The sequence below is a fragment of the Uloborus diversus genome, chromosome 3, assembly GCF_026930045.1.
Source record: "Uloborus diversus isolate 005 chromosome 3, Udiv.v.3.1, whole genome shotgun sequence".
Taxonomy (NCBI): domain Eukaryota; kingdom Metazoa; phylum Arthropoda; class Arachnida; order Araneae; family Uloboridae; genus Uloborus; species Uloborus diversus.
This window is the reverse complement of record NC_072733.1, coordinates 208,112,256-208,134,719: the sequence shown is the minus strand read 5'-3', so window position 1 is coordinate 208,134,719 and position 22,464 is coordinate 208,112,256. Positions and strand designations below refer to the sequence as shown.

The window sequence follows — 22,464 nt, the reverse complement described above, 5'->3', positions numbered from 1 at the left end:
AAAAATAACTCAACAAAAGCTGCTAATAATTCTTATTTGTAAAAATTTCCTTAAGCTACTTGGCTGTTCTATAACACATAATACCGTCAAATGCGCCAACTTTGAAATATAACCCTAAAGCCCTAAATCGTAGCTTAAGTAGAAACACGGCCGCCATCTTGGGACCAAACGATGCTTTCTTCTATGTTTGCTATGGTGAAGTAGCGTGTTTTGCTTCTTGATTGGAGTTTCTTATTAACTCCATGTTAATCCGCAATCAAGAAACACCACATTCAAGTAGCAAAACACGCTACTTCACCATAACAGACATAGAAGAAAGCATCGTTTGGCCCCAAGATGGCGGACGTGTCGCTACTTAAGCACAATCTAGGGCTTTACCTCACACAAGTGGAGCGCCGGTTAAGTCAGTCGGTACTTAAAAAAGTCTTTTTAAAATCATGAAATTCAAAACTGTACTTTATTTCCTTTTATTTACGTTGAGTTCAACTGGTGTTTTAATACGATACAAATTTTAAACAGTATTACAGCTTTCGAATCAAAATTCTGTTATAATCGCTTTATAATAGTCTTGTCAAAAATGAATACTCTAAGGGTAAACAGTTGCAAAGAACTGTTGTGTAACATATGAGGCGCCCCTAGTTTCAAAACCGGATACTTGTAGGAGCGGACAAACGCTCAACTTGTAAAAAGTCCGGTTTTGAAACTGAGGCAGACCTTCCCGCCCCATTTCAAGGGGGAAAGAAGCGGTTTTTGAACCTAATATTGAGCAGGCAAATAGGCCTTATGATTCTCTACAAGATTAACAAAAAAAAAAGAAAATCGAATTTTTTGCAAGTATCCGGTTTTGAAACTAGGGGCCTCATATATGTTGCCATGTTCAAAATATGGAAATGACTGACAAACTGATTAAATACTTGAATTAGACATTTTCCATTCTGAACGACGTTTTATAATATTTATATTGCGCATTTTACCATTATGCCCTATACAATGAAAAATTTGATGCTCAACTTGAAAATTTATTCAACTAATCAATTAACAATCCTAATCTCCCAAGCAAACAATTCTGACAAAATGTTTCCTTTAGCCTTGAGCAAAATCTGACTGTGTCTTTTAATGAGCTACTGCCACAAGTCGCCCATTTTTAGAACTTTGTCTCATTAAAAACAAGAACTAGTTACGCCATTGCATGCAAATACTGAGAACACTAGTATCTCATTTGAATTATTTCCTCCACGTGGACCGTTCGGCGGGGAGATTCACGCATTCGTCAATTACTTGTTCTCACAAACTATTTAGATCGCAGACTTGCACTTTTTGAAACATTTTCCGCAACCCCGGTTGGGATGTACGCATTAAAAATAAATTTTTTTAATCGCCAATTAAAATTTCTTGAGAAACATGTTAATAGCGCACCACACTGTTTTAAAATGGAACTATTTTATAAGTATGCATTTTTAAAAGTATGTAAAAATATACTCTCTTCAATATATCATTTATAAAAAGACTTGATCAATTACATCGTTTCGCAAGCTTTTTCTAACGTAGACCCGTATATATTGTAAAATTACCGTTTCATTTTGTGTGAAACCATTAAGTATTTTATAATTCACAGTATCCACTATAATTTTTGATCAATAATTTGATAAAAAAGATTTATTTATTAGACTTAAAAATTGTTTCCGAGTACCAGTGTATGGGCAATTTCATACACTGACTGACATTTTTAAAGCAAAACCACACGTGTTTTTTAATATTCAACGTAAAATATACATTGTAAAAACAATCATTTCCCAATACAATTCTAACACATGTACAAAATATTTGAAATACAAATAAGCTTAGTATTTACTAAATAAATACTGCAGCGAATATTAAGAGACCTCAATTAATATTTCAAATGATAATAACAAGAACTTTATCAATTAATAATACCAAAAATATTTTTTGACGCAAAACAAAATATTTCAATATGAGTATCAATTTCTGAAAATTGCTTGTATTATCAAATTCTATGATTCTCAGAGGTATTGTTTTTTCTTGACTGGAATAGACTACATGTGTTACTACATAATTGAAATGTTACTAGATAAGTGGCGCTAAAAGAAGAGCACATATTTCACCATTTCACTTTACCCCACATTCCCCTACTTTTTACGCTCGTCTAGTCATCGTGCCAGGATCACCTGATTTTACAACAGTTTTTTCCTTCGATACGAACCACAAAACTTATTTAAGACCTCATCACGCCAATGAAAAAACAAAACTTTGAACAAATATTTATACTATCAATCCTTAGAGTTGACCGCAGATGCCCTTTTGTAAATACATAACAAACCACAGCCCTTCATTCTAGATTCAACTACGGGCAGAAGTGACTTTCGGGTCTAATTCATTGAAATACGTCAGACTAGCAAGCTCAATGGGGCAAAATATAGAACTTCCTCGGAGATATGAAAACCAAAAATAAATGGGCTTTTACGATTGACTATAGTAAATACTAACTTTTTTTTACTGAAAAGGTGAGAAAATAAAACGCATAAATGTCGCATCTTATCGAAGACCAATAGCTACATTTTATTTTTCACCAGGGCAATATATGTATTGGGGAAAAATAGGAAAAGCTATTTAGGAGAATGTGAGGCAAAATGAAATGGTTAAGTTCACTTACTTTTTTCATAACGAACAAATTGGAAATTTGTTTTGAAAAAGGCGATTCATAAAGAAAGAACACTATATATTACAATAAAACTTGTACTTAAGCATTATTTGTTATTTTTGACACTAAATTTGAACCTTTAAAAAAATGTGGAAATTTTTCCCTTTTCTTCCATGTGGCAAAGTGAAAAATGAAATATTTTTCTAATAAAATATTTTCTATTCGATTATGAAAGATAATTTTGATAGAATAAATGAGTAAAAAAAGGTTGAATGAAGAAATGAAAAAAATGAAACAATAAACAAATAAGAAAATATATAAATAAGTTAATAGATGAGACAAATTAGATGAATGAATAAAATAGCGAACGAGGAAGAAAACAAGTGAACGCATGAACAAGTAAGGGAATTTTTAAATTAAAGAATGTGAATGGAGCAACTAATTAACCAATACGTAAATTATTTTATAAAAGATTGAATAAGTAACTGAAATAGACTATATTTCACTTTGTCCTATGTACTTTGCCCCGCATGCACTTGACTAACTGTACATTGTACAAAGCATTTGAAATACAAATAAACTTAATATTAAACGAATAGGTACTGCACCGTATATTAGTAGGTCTCAATTAATATTTAAAACATTAATAACAATAACTTTAGCATTTAATTATAACAAAAATAATTTTTGACTTACAACAAATATTACAATATGAGTATCATTTTTTTTTAAATTGCTTGTATCATCATATTCTTTGATTTTCAGAGTTTTTTTTTTTTTTTTTTTTTTTTTGACTGGAATAGACTACATGTGTTACTACATAGTTAAAATATTGCTAGGCAGGTGGCGCAAAAAGCAGAGTAAATATTTGCCCCGCTATTTCACTTTGCCCCATATTCCCCTACTATACGTCCACCAAGAGGATTCCACCAAGAATTTATCTGTACGAGCTTTTATGCAAATGAATTCCACGATAATTCAATAGGTGAGAGCAAAAAAAAAAGGAAGACTGAAAACACCATTTCCAAACAATTTAATGCAAATGCAAGTAAACAAACAAAACGCAATATTTTTCTGTAAGTAATAAACATCTACCTTTATGCAGACACTAAATGAAAAAATAAATAAATAAAAAACAAGGAGTTTTAAAGCACAAATTGCAAAACACATTGCATATATCTGCTATGAAGATATAAATAGCCCCCTTTTTCTTTGCGAAAGCATTTTAAACTTCAAGAAAAAATCAAGGCTTCAAATGTTGTAGTTGGTGTTGACTATCAAACTATTGTTGCTGCTGAAATATTGAGAACAGTCGCGACTTTTAGCAAACACTGTACTACTAGAGGCAGAGCCGTGTCCAAGGGGAGGGTTTTAGGGGTTAAACCCCTCCCATTGAAAAAAAAAAGTATGTCAAATGAAGAAAACAATTGACTTAAATTAACTTTAATGTGAAAGCCTGCGTTTAATGCTCCCCCCCCCCTTCTCTCTGAAGTTTTTCTGTAATTTTAACTCAGTAATACTGTATTTTTTTTCCTCTAATTCAACTAAGTTGGACCTAAATGCTTGCATTTCTTTCTTCTTTTATAACTTAAAAAATTTTGCATAACATTCAAATGTTATGCAATTTACAACTGTTAAAGCTTTGCCGGCTGAAATAATATTTTGGAAAAACTGTGGTGGTAGAACCGTTGAATTATCTACCAATACAAAGCATTAATAATGCTTATTGTAAGGAGGTAACGATGAATTTGGCATGTGTTGCAGCTGTGAAGATGTATTAGTAATTGTGTTTAGTAATGTAATTTGCATCTACAATAGGCTCATTCTAAGCAGTATTTCAGAACATAAAATCTGATATGCATTCTTTTACATAAAAAGAATTCGTGGAGAGTTTTTAATACTTGTTGCAATAAACCGCATAGTTAACAGATTTAATTAAAAAGAAACAAACAAGGTTTGATAAAAGTGAACCTGTAAAATGAAGGATACTTTGGTCACTTGAGCAGGCAGAATTATTCTTCTAGGGGAAGAAGGGAGGGAGGTACAGCAATACTTACAGGTGCATAAACGCCATACTGGGATCGACAATTTGTGGTAAAACTAAAGGTTGTGAGGGATTGAATCCCCCCCCCCCCCAGGTAAGATTAAAACCCCTCCCTTTATGAAAATCTGGACACGGGCCTGCTAGAGAGCATCGACAGCTAAATCGATTCCTTTTCCCACAGAGTGTCGGCTTGTATAGCAAGCATGAAATGACTTCAAAACCTACTGCAATTAAGATTTTTTCTGGCTATTAGCCAATTAAGGTTTCTGTCCTCGAACCTTGTAATCATTTGTTCATTTACGCAACCACTATGTCAAATTACTAAGGATGGTTCCAAAAGTAAATTTCTTGCTTCATCACAGAAAAGCTTTAAAGAAACAAATTTTTGGCTTTACCATGCAGTTACCGACATTTGGCGCAACGCGAAATTTATTTTAAAAGCATGCGAGAAAACTTCTTTGCTCAGCGGAACAATAAGGAGGTGTAGCAGGCTGCAGAGAACTTCCCGAAGTTGCTGGGCATCGATTTTTACTAGGACGGTTTCTTGAAATTGATTTCACTCCGAGATCAAAATTTAAATGTTAGAAGTGAAAAAGCCAAAAGTTGGTACGTTTTTGTTTGAAATAAAGCATTTTTGTGAAATTCAAGACGAAAATTATTTTAAGAAAGACCTTCGTACATGGTTCTTGCTCACATTTTTTTCTGAGGGTCTTTTTTTTTAGAACAGAGTATCAAACAGACTCTTTTATTAAAAATAAAAAAACAGTCTGTCATGTCGTTTATTAAAAATAAACGACAGTCTTGAAAAGAAAATGGTGAAATTACGTTTCTGGTAGACAGTTCATAAATGAATATGATAATGTAAAAAGTATAATTTAAATTTAAAAGTTAATTCTTAATTTTAAAAGTTAATTCTTAATTTTAAAAGTTAATTCTTAATTTTAAAAGTTAATTCTTAATTTTAAAAGTTAATTCTTAATTTTAAAAGTTAATTCTTAAATTGTTATTGATAAAAATATTTGAAAAGGAGTAACACTACTCATTTAGTAACAAAAATATTGGATATATGCATACAACCTGCTTTTTTGTTACCCTGAAAGTTTTTTTTTAACATTTATTTGTAAGGGATAGAACAATGAACATAATTCACTGACATAAAACGTATTGGTGTACTAATATCTTTGGTACAACAAATCTAATGCTTTAAAAATTTGTAGGAGAAGGTTTGTAATGCTAAAAAAAATGAGGAAATGCAGAAAGGAAAACAAGTGCAATGAAAGTCAACTCTCATACTTTCTAAAGAATGGCTCACAAACATCTTTTGTTTGAACCCATTTAACATGTGTGCTCATATAAAACGCTTCTACAGCATCATTTTTTTTTTTTTTTTTTTTTTTTGCAGTGACTTCTTCAGTGCTGTAGAAAATAGTACGCGATTCTTCTCTTTTGCGTCTGTGTTTAGTATGAATAAATGAGCATAAAATATTAAGAATGTTAGTACTTTTTCAATTAATCAAAACTTCTTAGTTTCAGGTATCCGGAATTTCTTTTATCCTGACAACACTATGCAGAATAGTTTCCATTGTATAATCTCCAAAACTCTTCCGGACGTTGAGCATTGCGACTCGTCAAAATGTACTCTACTCCGGATTGTTCGTGCTATTTAAGATTCGGGCTTAGAAGAAAAAATGATAATTGAATCCGGTCCTCTTAAACCGTACATAAGTTTTGAATAGAAAAAATTTAGCATTCTGTGGACATATAAGTGGGCTTTAGAATTAACTACATCCTGGAATTAAAAGCGGATTATTCTCCCTTCAGACGATGGCACGATGCCTAATTTGAAAGACAGTTGCTTCGCAAGCCATTATCATTTCAGTTTCTTTACATTATACACCAAACTACAAGGCCGCTGCGAGCCAAGGTTTTGCCCTTGGCAGTTAGGTTACCAGGCCCCCATACCACAAAAAAATTACAAAAGTTACACAACTCTGCCTCCCCCCCCCCCCCAAAGGAAGGGCACCTATTTTCTAACAAGGCTGACGTAGCCTAAGGTCCCTATAGCGGAGGAGCTGACGCATCCGCCATTTTGGAGCACACTTGATCCAGTGCTCCGCAGCGATAGCATTACAACTGATGTTTACATTTCTTTAGCATATGTTAAATTGAGTCAAATGGGTGGTTGTTCGGCTGTTAATTGTAGAAACAGCTCCACACAAGAAAGGATTTCAGCTCTTCGGGTTTCCAGCAGATGCAGAAAGAAAAATGAAATGAATAATTAATTGACGACGAAGTGACTGGCAGCCTGGAAATGGAACTCGCTTGTGTGAGGTTAATATCGATTTATTTCTCATAGTTATACTATCATTACGTTAGTCATAGTTATACTATCATTACGTAAATGCTCTTTAATCTTTGCTAACATATTGCAGTGACACTAACGCAGCAGCTATAACTTTTAACATTTTTAACTTCCAATCTAGGAGGGCTGGTAAACGGCAGTATCTTCAGAAACGAGGACTCTAGATATTTGAAGAAACGCGTTTTAGATTCAACACGAACAGGAAATGTTGAAATTAGGGGGCTTCTCTTTTTTTTTTTTTTTCAGCGGAAACGAAATAAGCAAGCTTATACGCTAAAGCTAACGTACAATAGATGACAAAAATTCAAAAAAATGAAAAATGAAACTTTTTCAGTTACTGCCTTTTACCTGTCCGCGGCAGAATGCGTCAATGAGTTTTCAAGAGCTTTAGTAATGTTAAAAAAAAAAAAAACGGCCGGGCAATCATGAAATACAATCTAAACGATTGAGTAATCATGTGAATTTTCATCTTCACAGCTGATTGTCCCTTATGCACTCGCATAATCGGAAAGCTAATGTATTGGTTCTTACGCATCCATAAAACTGAGAAAGCAGTCGGATGAGCTGAATAGATCAAGGTATGTTTCTCTTTAATCTGGACGTAGCTTTAGAGAAAGAAACTTGCCTACACTTCTATTGAAATAATTAAATTTCATGTCATATACTTACCAACAACCAATAGCGTGGTGTTGAATTCTAGGCTCCCAAATCCATTAACAGCACGGCATTTATAAATGCCAGTGTCATCGAAGACGGTCTCCTTGATTCTGAGGGCGCCATTATTCAAGATGCGAAGCGTCTGGGTAGCGTAGTTGACGATGGATTCTCTGCCTTTGTACCACTCATATATGATATCCTTGGCAAATTTGACCGGACAATCCAGAGTGATGCTCAAGCCGGGACGTACTATATGCTGGTCTTTCATGAGGTTGGGAATCAGCTGAGGAGGACCTAAAGTTAAAAAAAAACGGAACCATTTTCTCAAAAGGGGATAGAGAGATGTTTAAATAATTTGTTTCCACCAACAAAAGCTTATTGACCTCCAAGAAGCCAATTATATAAATTCGTGTGTGCTCATTCAGAATTAAACGAGCAGGTTACGTCATTGTCATATACAATCATCAGTTTTCTAACATCCCCTATATGTCTCTTCCTCAATTCGTTTAGGCTCACGGTTGTACTCTATACAGTTAAATGTAACAGTAAATTTTCCGTATTCTATAAAACGAAGTATACTAATTACTACAAAAACGATTTAAAATTCATTATTAAACTGATAATCCTTAGTTTCAGTAAATTTCAACCATTAATGCAGTATTAGAAGACTCCACCTCAAGTCTCCATTCGCCACCTGCGGCGAGTCACCATTGATCATTTTAATGGTTTTAGTGTGTCAGGTCATCCTTGGATACCTTCAGGACATTCTCAGGACTGAATGTCCTACCCCTTAAGACTTGGGGTGAGATAATGCTGAATCACTTTCCCTGGATGTCTTATATCCAACAGTACCAGTATTGCTCTGGTAGATATTGCCATTCCGTAAAGATAGGGTTACAGACATTCAGAAAGACACGAACAGGTTTTAGTAATATAGATTTTTGAATGATGCTAGTAAATTTTCACCTCCCTCCCCTTAAAAACCAAAAACAAAATGTACTACTCGGAATGCATACAGACGCAGCAGAAATAAATTGTAGATCTTAATTACGCAATTCTCCTATTAAAATTTTTGACTCCGAATAAATTAAGAATCTTTAGGAATAAAGTAAGAACATTTTTACACTGTAGGGGAATTAACTGAAATAGTTAAGATAACTCTCCCTTCCTCCACCCCCCCCCCCCTCCCCCAAATGTAAGAAATTGAAAATTTGATTTGAAAATGATGGTACATAACGAAAGAACAGTGTATTTTGCTCTAAAACTTACATTGAAGAATTATTTTTTATTTTTGGCGGTAAATTTGTGACTTCAAAAGAAAAGTGCTTCATGCAAAAACTAAAAGCGAAAATTATGCAATATTTTTCAAAGAAACATCTTTATTTGATGATTAAAACTATTTTTCATCAAATAAATTAATAAATAAATAAACGAATAAATGAATAAGTATAATGAAACAAAAAGCGTATAAATGAATAAACTAATGTATGAGAAAAAATTAGATGAGTGAATAAAATAGTGAATGAATAAGAAAATAAGTGAAATACTAAATGAAGGAAAGTAAAAGTATTAATGAAGGAATGAATACGTACATGCACATGATTTAATAAATAAATGAATAGGTTAAATGAAATGAACTATTTCACTTAGCCCCATCGACGTTGCCCGGCGTACACTTCACAAATTGCATTAAGAATTTAAAGTCAAAGCTAAATGAGTACTATGTTCTAGACATCAGTAGATCGCAATACTTAAAATGTTAATTACAAAAACTTTCTCATTGTACAGTAACACAAAGTATTTTTGATAAACCGCACAAAATGTGCATCAAGTTTTGCAAAGCAATATTTGCATCAAACTTTGAAAATAACTTAAACTAGTTTTTTTTCTTGATCATTAGAGCTATATATTTTTTGAAAAGAAAGATTACCGTTCCACTTAGATCTCGTTACTGAAATATGCAGTTAAAAAAAAAAGGATATAAACGTGCAAATTAATGAACGCTATTTGTGACCAAAGTGCTAACCATTATTAGATTGTAAACGGCATTCATAAGTTGAAGGGGGGATGGGCAAAAAACATAAGAGTAAAAATATTACCATACCAAGTGTTCTGAAACAATGTTAAAAATAGCGATGCAAATCTATCATTCATTCCCAACCATGCGGTAATTATTATAAAAGAAAAGAAATACCCGCAAGATAGGCAATACAAGCCGTATTAGAAGTTATTATGACCACATTAAATAATTATTAGGTTATTAAACAAAACAGCTGAAGGGGAATATGACATACTATCGGATGAAAAAGATAATCTAAATTTACTTAGTTATAGGCTTCGCCTTCAGACATTTATAACAGTGTTGTCGATACTTAAATATTGTTCAGTATTCACGCTCTTGTCTTGATTGGACTATGTATCAATTAATGACTTAATCTTGTGGCACGTCATTAACAAACTTTAAAGAAACTATCTACAGGTAAATTTAGATGATAAAGGTCGGCCACTGTTGCAGTAGCACAAAATAATTAGCCAATGCCCTGTAATATTTGCTTGTTGGGTTTTAGGTTTCACAAGTGCAGACAGTTTAAATAGAGGGGGGGGGGGGTGAAGGTCATACGTAAGGCCATTAACTAGGATCATACATAAGGCCATTAATTGTTGCACCTGGGGTGCAAGTTTTGAGCGTCACTTCTTCCTTTCGCATTAAAACTTGCTAATCATCAAGATTTCTCAAATGACATTTTTAAAAAATGTTTCGTGACTAATTTGTACAGTGGCAAATTTCGCATTGGTTTCCTAAACATGGAAATTTCGTACCTCTACTAATAAGCAAGCAATCAAGAAACGAAAGACAAATCGTGGATCCATTAGCAGTATAAAATGAATATTTTCCTTTAACTTCATGATTAAATAATAACGGAAGAACAGGGAAAATCTGTGGAGATAAAATCCTAACCGGTTATCATCGAAATTTCACTGTAAAAGCAGAACACAATCATATCTGCTTTGTGCATTTCCTACCTCAACTAAATGCCGTGTTGCTTAAAATATTTCCTTAGTAATATTTAATGGTTGAATCAAATCTTATAATGTGTTATACTAGTGATGCCCAACCTACGGCTCACGGGTACAAATATATTTGACACTTTGTTATGTGCAAAGTTACGAACCAAAAACTATGCTCAACGTTCCAAAACAGCTGCTCATTACCTTCTTTCGGTATTAGTCAAATGATCCAAAATCTGAGAGCACTTTTCCCTCACATTTTTGTATTTCTTTGAAATTTGGTTCAGAAACTGTACCTTTTGAAATAAACAAAAGTCCAAATTTTTAGATTTTTATCTCTTTTATTTTCTTTTTATTTATGAGACTTAGGCTTTTGGAAAAACCCTATTTTTTTCATAGATTCTTGAACATAAAATGGACCATAACTCAGCACCAGGGATGGATTCAAGGGAGGGTCAAAGGGTCAGCTGACCCCCCTGTGACAAGAATTTTTTTATGATTACTATTAATTTAATTTTTTAGATCCGAAAATGTAGTGGAATTAAGGTTAACTTTTTTTTTGCTTGGTTCTGTAAAGTATTTCTTCTTAGCGCGTCGAAACTCAAAGCGTTGACTGAGTTCATTTACTGGGCTATTGCTATTTTTTTTTTTTTTTTTTTTTTGTTCCTTTTCAAAATAACAATCATTTCTAATGAGTTAAACGTTTTCTCAGAGCACCCTTCCACCTCAAGCCACATGTGTGTGTTTGTGTATTGTTTATGCTTTTCCAACTATTTTATAGCTGTAATCTCATATATTCCAAGCTTTCGGTAACGTGACTAGCCTGTCTGCCAAAAGTAATTTGACTTTTGATGAGAATTTGAAAGAATATAATCCATGGCGCAGGCTGCGCCATTGGAAAAACTAGAGGAGAGGGGAAAGTTATAAAAGGTTTTGATCTCATTTGGGGGCATCTCCCTTTGGGGGGGGGGATAAGCTTAATTGATACTTTTTTTACGTAGGAGTTATAGCGCAGCCATTGAGACCTGAACCCCCTTACAAAAATTTCTGGATTCGCCCCTGCTCAGCACCTCATATAGATAGAAAGACTTGGTAAAAAGCATTTTAAATTACATTAGTTGCTATTTAATATGATACGCTACATGATTAATTTTATATAACTTTTTATTCATAAAACATGAAGTTTAAATTTAAAATTTAAATTTCTCTGAAAACGTAAAATGAATTTTTTTCAAAAAACTCTTAAAACATTGTGTATTTTATCTTTGTTTGTGCAAAATTTCAACTTGGTATCTCAATGGAATAATATTTTAATGAATTTTCGAATAACTTTTAACTTTGGGAAAAATAATATTTTTCAGATTCTATTTATTTAAATATGGTAGACCACGGGACGAAACCCTGTATCATCAGTGGCGGCGCGAGAGCAAAAGTAGACGTCGGCGTTGCAGTTTTGCGAGGCCCTTTTGATCATAAAATATTTTCAGACGAATAATTGAATTCATGGAATCAATTTTTGTACTAACTATCGGCAATTAGTGTTCCAAATTCACTTAATTGCTAGGACAAAAACATTTCGTGACTAGTAGCGCAATCAAAACGTTTTTTTGGTGGTGGGGGGAGGGGACGGCACCATTGAAGGGGGAAAATGACCTGATAGAAAGGAGGGTCCGGGGGTCCTCCTCCGGAAAAATTTTAAAATTTGTAGTTTAAAAACGTCATTTTAGGCTTTCTTTGCTGATGTTAGAGAAAAAAATTTACAGACGTCTCGGTGAAAATGTCTAGAAATTGAAGCCTTAAAAACGCAATTATAGGCCATACTTATTGGCTTTAGGGTCAGAGACTGTCCCAGATCAATTCTTTTGCTTTAAAAAAAGGTCAAAATCAATCCCCTGCAAATTTTCGAAATTGAAGTTTCAAGAACAGAATTTTAGACAAACTTTGAAGATTTTACGGGAAGGAAGGGAGCTCTTCCCTCGAAAAATTTTGAAAATTGTGGTCCTAAAAACTTTAGCAATAATTTATATTCAGGAGCCAGTCCACTTAAACTTTTTGTTAATGTAGTTTAAAAAACCTAATTGCTAATGATATAAAAGAAAGGCGATATGGGAACCCTTGCCCGAATATTTTCTGAAGTTCAAGCCTTAAAAATGCGATTATAAGCCCATATTTTGTAATATTAGACTCGGTAATCTTTAAAATTCAAGCTACAAAAACACAATTTTAAGCGATTTTCGATGTTGTTTAGTATTTGGGGGCTTTAAGTTGGAAATATCGCGAAATTTAAGATCTGGAAACGAAATTTCAGATGCTCCATAATGCTTTCGGCGAGTGTAGGGAGGTGGGGGAGGAGTGTGTGTGTTCGGAGGAGCAGCATTTTGAATATTTTCTTATTTTTAGACGAACTTAGGAAACAAGAAAAAAAATAAAAGAAATTGGACGGGGGTGGGGGGAATAGAGTTGGCTGAACAATAAGCTGTAGCTACTGAATATTTTAAATTCAGGCCCCGACAGAATTGGGCCCCGCATTTGCTGAGGCTGGCTCTGTGCAGTCTCCGCTGCACGCACTATTTTGATTACTTTTATGTCTGTTGCATTTAATAAGAGCTTCAATTGAAAACATGGAAATTTCTTAAAAATTTTGAGAATTTACTTCTGAGAATTTTGCGAGGCCCTATCTGCGCGAGGCCGTCGGCAGTCGCCGACGCCTAGCGCCGCCCACTGTGTATCATGTCAAGTCGTTTACCATATTCTTATAACTACGTGAATTTTTGTATTTGCCATCGTATATAAGTGTCCTTTACAAGAAAATGCAATGTTCCCACCCTCAATTTTGCACATTTTTTGCAAACGGAGAGCGAATATCGTCAAAATCCATCGATTTGATTTGTGTAATAACAGCGAATTCTCTCAACAGATGGCACTGCGCATATTGCATCATTGGATAAAAATAGTAGTTTACTTGGAATTTAAATAAAGAACAAGGATATTTTATTTCTTTTTACCCAAAAATTAAAATGTTTCATTGAAATATGACTAAAAAACGTGTTTATATATTGTTATTTTTTGATTAACGGAGATTTGTTTTTTAACAATATGGCGGCGCCTAGGGAGCAGTGTGTTCGCTATTGAGGATAGAAATGGGTAACTTAATTTTGCTTTCAGCAAAAAGTTTTACTACAGGAATATAAAGATCGGTTGCTTGAATTAGAACAGTGGTCGTGACTTTTTAAAAAATATTTTGTAGTGAATCGCACAACTTTAAAAAAAAAAAAAAGTAGTTCGATACAATATATATATATATATATATATATATATATATATATATATATATATATATATTGTAGCAATTTCTGGAAACAACTGTTAAATTTCAAAAGAAAACATTTTATCTATCAAAATTAATTAATTAGATCTTACAAAATATAAGTTCCTATAGAATTAGTTCCAATATAGAAAATTAATGCTTTTTTCTTCTGTTTAAAAGATGTTTTCCTCGTCAAATCAATTTTGTGTATTTGTTTGACAATGTAAAATTTAAATCAAATTATTACTGCTTCTATTTATATTTTTAAATCAGCCGAATTGTAAAAATTTAAATTCTTCAACTTTTTAATCCTTTCTTGCAGCGAATATTCGTAGAGATTTTTTTTTTTTTTTAAAGAAAGGCAGAAATGAGAGATAATTCTAAGCAGTATTCCGTGTTCAAATGAGCTAATTTATTTATTTGAGCAAATTTTTGTTGAATCTTCTAACAGTGTGTGTGTATGCTTTTTATTTATTTATATTTGAAGCAGCAACTACATTTTACTTCATTGAAAAAATAGTTGTGGTTGTAGTTAACTACATTTGTAATAAATTAATTGTAGTTGTACTTCTCAGCAAAAAAAAAGGAGTTTTTCCAACGACAAAAGGTGACATTATTTCTATTTTAAAATTTAGCCTTTTAAATAAAAAATAACATAATTTCTATTTTCCTTTGTAGCAATCAGGCCCAAGACTAGGATTTCTCATAAAATTCTAAGGAATTAGTTTTAAAGAATTTTCCATCCTTGGTGACAATACCAAAAACTAAAAATTGTAATTTAAAAAATTAACATAAATTAATAAATGAAACGAAAATAAATTTTAAAAAATGTTTGGTAAAACGTATTAAGTAATTTATTGACGACGAAAACGTGCTCTAATTTTTCAGACTTTTTCTTTTAACAAAGCTCTTTATTTTCCACACAATTTTACATTTTGGGAAAGTGAACAAATATCTTGTTGTACCTTGTATTAATGTTCATTCAAAAAAAAAAAAAAACCACAGACCATGAATTGAACAGGAATATCTTAAAAATGAAATCGTATACCAATGGAATACTGTCAGGCCTGTCATTTCCAAATTTGCAAGGGACGTCAAAGAATATATAAATAACGCAAATTCATCGAGAAATCGCAAAAATCATTCCCACTTAAATGTGAATACATCATTTTTTCAAAAGCAGAGGTGGCGGGCTATTGTCCTCTCCTCACCCCTCTAAATGACGAGCCTAAATACTTTTCTTTTTTATTCTCGCTACATTTTACACAAGACAATATTTATCCAAAATCTCCTTTCACAAGAAATAAAAGTATTAAGACGTTCAGCTTTACAGATCAATCTTGTCTTCAACAAGTTTTTCATCATCGAACTTCCCCAGTTTAATTCTTTTTAACTGAGAAAGGATAAGATATAAGGCAGAAATGTACGCTCTAACTCCAAACTTAATTACTTTTAATTTAGGTATTAGTATTTTACACAAGAAATACAAATATTACCCTTAGATGCTTAGCTTTACCAGATTGATTCAACAGTTATTTCATCATTTTCTCCAGTTTAATTTTATTTAGCTGCGAGTTGGTAAGATATATTGCTGAAACTTACGCAGTATCTCTAATTTGAACCTAAATTAAAAGTAAAGCTATTTGTTAAAGAAATCATTGCTCCAATGGAAGGGGTTTAAGTTCTAAAAACCTCCCATTCAGCACAGCCCTGGTAGCAATGTTAATTGCGGTTACTTTTATTAATTAACGTACGTATAGTTTAAAAAGTTGTCATTGAGCTCTATTTTCTCAAAGTTCGTCGTATCTTTATGTGTTACTTTTTGTAGCATAATATATATCTTTTATGATTCGTCAAAACAACATGTGTATGTTAAATCATAAAATTAACATTTGATTGCAAAACTTTTTGAATGTGTCGAAAATATTTTATAAAATGTATATTAGAGTAGTAGCAATCTACTCTATTTTGACTTCTACAATCATTATGTTACTCACATTATTACCACACAGTGGCATTCACATCTGTACATGCCAAAAAAATTGTTGAAGCGAGTATCTTGTTCGTGGAAAAAGACTTTGTATTTTAAACAAATGTTCCTACAAAAGGGACAAACTATTTTATTTTGTTGTTTGTGTATGTTTTGGCGGCAGTATATAAAAGCAAGATTAAACGCACGGATGAAAGCAATATTAGAGTGACTCATGCCAGTGACTTAAATTAGTTGCGAATTTAAAGTTATTAATGATTGATATTAATGCTAAACATGCAGGTAATCAGTATGGTAGCTGGATAATTTTAAAAATTTTACGTTTAATTTTAAATTTACTGTTTCACTTTTACATTCAATTTTTATGATCATGATATATTTGGTGGCAAAATGGTTTTGAAGATTTTAAGGCATCCACGTATTCATTTGCTCGAAGTCTCTCACTGTCTGACAAAATTTGTAATTTACTGCCTAAAAATTTCAAAGGAACATTTTCAGCACTTTTATATTTTAAAATCTTGCATGTATCAAAATATATATCTTTTAAAGTTAAAATTTAAAACGAGAAAATGTAAAAATAAAAGAAAAATGAGAAACTTTGAAACACTGCCGGAAATAGTACGCAAAAAAAAGACTTTACAGTTTTATTTTGACTTGATAATATGATTCCATACGAAATGAGCAAAATTCGCAAAAAAGTGGTGGCCGCATGGTAACAGATTTTTATGAAATTTGATATACAGGTTCCTTTTATGCCTATATGAAAATATCTAAAATATTTTTGCTTAAAATTTTTTATTTGAATAGTTACATGCGATTGAAAATTGGTCAAATTGAACAGCATTCTCATAAATGCTAAATGTTGCACTTTTGAAGACATGTATCTTATTAACTATTTAATGAAAACATAAAAGTTATATGCTGTTGCAATCTATGAAGTAGGGTAATTAATCTGATGTCAGTAAAATTTTCAAAATTATTATAGTTAACTTTTAACCGAGTTTCAAAAACTGAAAATATTTCAATTTTCTCATAATTAAGCATTTTATTTTTTAATCTCAATCTTTAAGGAATGCATTAGCTTTGATGAAATTAATACCCAATAATGTGCTAAGTATCATAAAAGAAATACCTTACTTTTGAAGTTGTATTTTAACTCCTTTGTCTTCAAAATAAGTTTTAAACTTAGTGACATTTTGTAAAATGATTATTTCCCCTTTCACATACACACAAAAATTCAAATGAGGGAAAATTCAGACAACTTTAAAATTTTACAAGAATATAGAGCTGTGTTTCTACTATTTGCTTGAAGAAAATCGAAACTGGTTTTTGATTTCCAAACGTAAAATAAAATTCAGAAAAATAGCCTTTTTTTGTTTTGTGATTCAATCCATACAGGTTCGACGGATGGGTGCGCTCGATCATTTTTAATTTTTTTTTTTTTTTTTTGAAATTCATATTCCTAAAAGCTGCATATGAAAGATGTTTAAAACCACTTTTAATTTTTCTATCAACTGGACCTTTGATTTTTTAGAGGTCATCAAAAGTGATTTTCGTAGTCAAAAATGGGACTTTTAGACCTTTGCATTTTGGTTGAAATCTATTTGAATTACATTTATGACAGTTGATTTAACGCTTTGATGTTAAATTGCATAAGTTTATAGTCTTACATGCTGAATTACGTAGCTGTAAGTTAATAATTAAAATAATGGCAGCGGGTTAAAGTTCAAGACCAAATGTAAAAATTTCACTCATTTCAAAGGGGGATAACTCACGTAAGGGACGAAAACACAAAATGAAATACGACAAAAACTAATCACTGGAACCATGCTAAAAAGAATATGTAACTGTTGCTGTGTGTTTGTGCACCCTTTATAGATTACAGCCCCTCAAAAATCGGGAAAATGACGACAAAAATCGGAAAAAATGACGAAAATGACATTTTTAGACCCCTATAAACCAAAAGGGGATGGAATTAAAAATAAAATTTCCAGGCCAATTGAATATGCCGTTCAAGTACTATACATGTTATACATATTGTTTTTAGTATTTGGTTTGTAAAAAAGATACAGGTCTTTGAAATTAAGCAATTTTGCTAGTCAATTCAAACACTAAAACAGAAATAAAAAGTGTGAAAACGTCATGGCACCTTCTTAAATTATGTATATTGTGCCCTATATAATACATTATACTGAAAAACATATTGTAATTTTCAAAATAATTATTTTAATTTGATAACTTAGAAATATTTGAACATGAATCAGTAGTTTATACGGAACCTGTATGGGTTGACCCTTATGTGAAATTACGAGAATTCAAAGAATTAGATAAACGACTAAATGATGCAAAAGCAAGTAAAACTAACATTTATTTCAATTGAAAAAATGTACATTTCAGACTGTACTTCATAAACATGCTTTTGAGGAAATGAAACACGAAAGAAATGGTTAGATTTACTAAACTTACAAAATAAAAAGAAGTAACTAATGAAATTTTACCTTTGTTCAAGTTACTCTAGTACCAAAAATACGCTGATACCAATGATTAAAATTTAGTAGCATCTAAAAGACACTTCAATATGTTAAGTAAAAAAAATGAGTAAATTTAGAGCATTCCCTCATCTTCAAAAAACATCTGAAACAGAGGAAAAAATGAAATTTTTGGAAATTTTCGATTTTTTAAAGTACAATTTCGTCATCAAGAAATTCATAAACAGTTACTAAATTAGAGCAGATAGTTATAGATAGTTTTCCAATCTGAATCCTTTTTACTGTTATTTTTTCATTAAAAGAGCTAGAAGAGTGATTTAAAATCGGAAGTAAATTGGCAAAATTTCAATCTTTGTTAATATCTCAGATTCAAAAAAAATCCGAATAAATTTTACTTTGCTCTTTTTCAATAGAGAATTGTTTATAGAATGCGGAAATATTTATTTTTTAAGTATACGTTTATAACTTATGGAGTTATTGAGTCACAAACTGGTAGCAATGGACTCTGAAAATTTAGGCTTAGCGTAAGCATCAACTTCTAGTGTCAATGACAAAGCAACAAACCGTTTTTAAACTTCCATACTTTGCATTCCCTCATAGATATGTATGGTTTACCTAAATAAAAATTTTCATTGAAATCTGTGACATGTCAGCCACAGCTGATTTGCTCATTTCGCATGGAATGACCCAATATCAAATGAGGCAGTGAGAAGAAATCGGATGCAAGTGGACTAGTTTAAGTTTCGAGTAAAACGCGTTTAAAGATCAGATCCTACGTAGGCTTCTATTCATTTTTTTTCTAAGTCATGCTATACAGCAGTACCTACCAGGGCTACTAGTACAATCTCTTGTCCCAAGACAGAGGAGGGGTTCACCTACGTGTGTACTGGTTATCTCCAAATTGTTAATTTTGCCACTTGCATCCCTTTGCTTCTCACTACCTAAAATGAGCATCAAACGGATATATTTTCAAGTTTTAACTAACTTTAAAGTTGAAAAAAACACAAGTTTTCAATAGAAACGCGAAGAAATTACAAAAATTGCTACCAGAACAACTCAACTTCAGCGGCCTCTAAAATAATGATGTGCAACTATTTTCGTGGAAACATTGTATTTTCTCACCAATTATGCTTCTAGGCTTCTGGAAAACAAATTTTTTCTTAGTTACCGAATGTCGTAAACGAAACTTGATTTCTAGACATCTTTCAGCATTCGTCCTGCGCTCTATGATGCTCTTTTAGTGGTGATGGTCTAGTAAGTAAACATAAACATGCTTGAAATGAGCTGGCACGATCTTGTAGATTGGTAAGTAATTCTCAAATTGAGGCTCTAAAATGTAATGATAATTTTGCTGTGAGTGTTAATCCTTCTTTTTCAAAGCTTATTGCTCCTGTTGAGAAAGCTTTTAAATTTAGTGCCTTAACTTCCTCTCAAAAAGATTCGATTCGGCATCTTATAGCTTCTAATATTGACTTTAACTTGAAAATTTCTAAACCTGTATTTGCTAATACTGTTAGCCGTTCTGTTAAAGACTTAGTTTCGAATTCGGATCTGGTTGTTACCAAAGTTGACAAGGGTGGCCAAATTGTTGTTCTTGACAAATCATCTTATGTTGATAAAACTAATGATTTGATTTCCTCTGGGCCATATGTTGAAATTTCTAAAGATCCTAGTGATAAAGAGTTAAAAACTATTGCATCTGCTGTCAAGTCTGTTAAGTCTATTCCTTCAAATGTTAAACGCTCTGTTGTTCCATCTATTGCTAATTGTGCTAGATTTTATGCTTTACCTAAGGTGCATAAAGCTGGTATTCCTTTCAGGCCGATTGTTTCCAATATTGGTACGGCTTCGTACAAACTTGCAATATATTTAGTCTCTGTGTTTTCTCCCCTTAGGAGTCAAAATTTATTTACTATTAAAAATTCTGTTGAGTTTGTTAAAAAAATTCATAGTTTCGTTCCAAATAATTCTTTTATGGCTTCTTTTGATGTTAACTCTTTATTTACGAACGTTCCCGTCGAGGGTTCATTGTTATGCCTTCGTAGAAGACTTTCTGAATTTCATTTCACCAATACGGAAATTGAGGATTTAATTTTCCTTACCCGTACTTGTCTTAAGCAATGTTCTTTTGTTTTTAATGGGAATTTTTATATTATGTCAGATGGTCTGGCTATGGGTAACCCACTTAGCCCCATTCTTAGTGATATTTACATGCATTATTTTGAGGTTAAGCTGTTCCAATAACTGCAGTTCCAATTTTATGTTCGGTATGTTGATGATTGTTTTGTTCTAATGAACCAGAATCAGTTTGAGAGTAATGAGGTTTTATCTATTTTAAACTCCATTGATCCTCATATTCAGTTTTCTTGTGAGAAAGAACGGAATAATTGCATTTCATTTCTTGATGTACTTGTTTCTCGTACTGAAATTGGTTTTGAAACTACTGTTTATCGCAAACCTTTTGCTGTCTCTTTACCTCCTCATAGACTATCGTCTCATCCTCCAAATCAAAAATATTCTGCTTTCAATTCTTTTGTTTATCGCGCAATTAATATTTGTTCTTCGTCGGAACTTCTTAAAGTTGAACTTAATTATCTTAAAGCTGTGGCAATTGATAGAGACTATCCGCCAACTTTGATTGATTCCATTTATAAAAAACTTTCAAATAAATCCCAAACTAATGTTCTTAACCGAACCTTCATCAGAAAGAATTTGGTTGTTTTGCCATTCTTTCCATCGGTAAGCTATCAGGTTGCTAAGATTCTAAAACGTTTCCAATTCCAGGTGGTGTTCTCTCCTATTAATAAACTTTCTTTCTCTTCTCTTAAAGATCCTATTCACCCTCTTAATTGCTGTGGAATTTATAGAATTAATTGTAGTTGTAAACTTGCCTATATTGGACAGACTCGGCGCGCTTTAAAAATTCGCTTGAAAGAGCATCAAAATTATGTGAAAAAACAACAATTAAATAAGTCTAGTATTGCTCAACATTGTTGGGATTCGAATCACACTTTTGATTTTAACTCTTATCAGATTATCCAAAAATGCCCCAATTCATCAGATCTTGACTTTTGGGAATCCTTTCATATTTTGAGGAACAGTTCTAACTTAGTTAACGATCTTAGTTCAGTTCCTTATTTTTCTAACATTTGGCTCCCATATCTTTAATACTCCCTATTTTTCCCACTCATTTTTATCTATCTTCCTTTGTTTAATTTTACCTTTTTGTCTTGATTGACACCCCCCCCCCCCCCAATTTTCTTCTATTTATCTTTATTTTTCCTTTTTTCGAATATTTTTTGTTTCTGTTCATTTTATTTCATGGTTTTCCATTTGCTTTTCCTTTCTTGCGGTTCACGGTTACTGACAATTTCTTTTCTTTTTGTTTAAGCTTCGGCTTAATCCTTGTCCAATTGAATTCTTTCTTTCTGGGTTCGTACCTAAGAGAAAGCTTCTGGCCTTTGCTTGCATTCCTATTGGTTCCTGATCGGTTTATAACTTTGTCATTGGTGTTTGGCTAATCCGCTGTTTTTATCTTTTAAGCTGCATGCTTATCTGCTCTTGGCTTTTGTCGGATGTCTTTTCATCCATAAGCTCATTATTTTTTGCATTGAAAAAGGCGTTCCCTGTAACGCCGAAACACGTGTCTGCTGTAATTTACAAATTTGTGCTTCTACTTACGTTGTTTGTTCTGACTTTACTATTCAGCACAAAGGTATTTATTTATCTTATTATTTTGGCTTAAACGGGCCTTACGTTTACATTTTCCGCCTTTTATGCAATTTGTGTTTTTGTTTCTGCTTTCGGAATTTTTGTCTATTGTTGTATTTTGATCGTGACTTTTTACTTCTTGTTTCTTATTCATTCTGTTATTGTTTGATTTTCTTTATTTTCATTTGTTTTGGTTTTGCTTTTGATTATGTCTCAAATCAATAGGTTTGCCAATC

The 22,464-nt window shown here is 32.4% G+C and overlaps 1 protein-coding gene across 1 annotated transcript in view; it reads right to left on the bottom strand.

Annotated features, from left to right (window-relative positions):
• The window catches only part of LOC129218541 (fibroblast growth factor receptor-like 1), a 98,489-nt gene that overhangs the window by 23,853 nt on the left and 52,172 nt on the right, over nt 1-22,464 (bottom strand). The window contains exon 4 of the mRNA XM_054852838.1: nt 7,735-8,016. Within this exon, the coding sequence (XP_054708813.1) occupies nt 7,735-8,016 (282 nt within the window). The remainder of the gene's footprint in view (nt 1-7,734; nt 8,017-22,464) is intronic.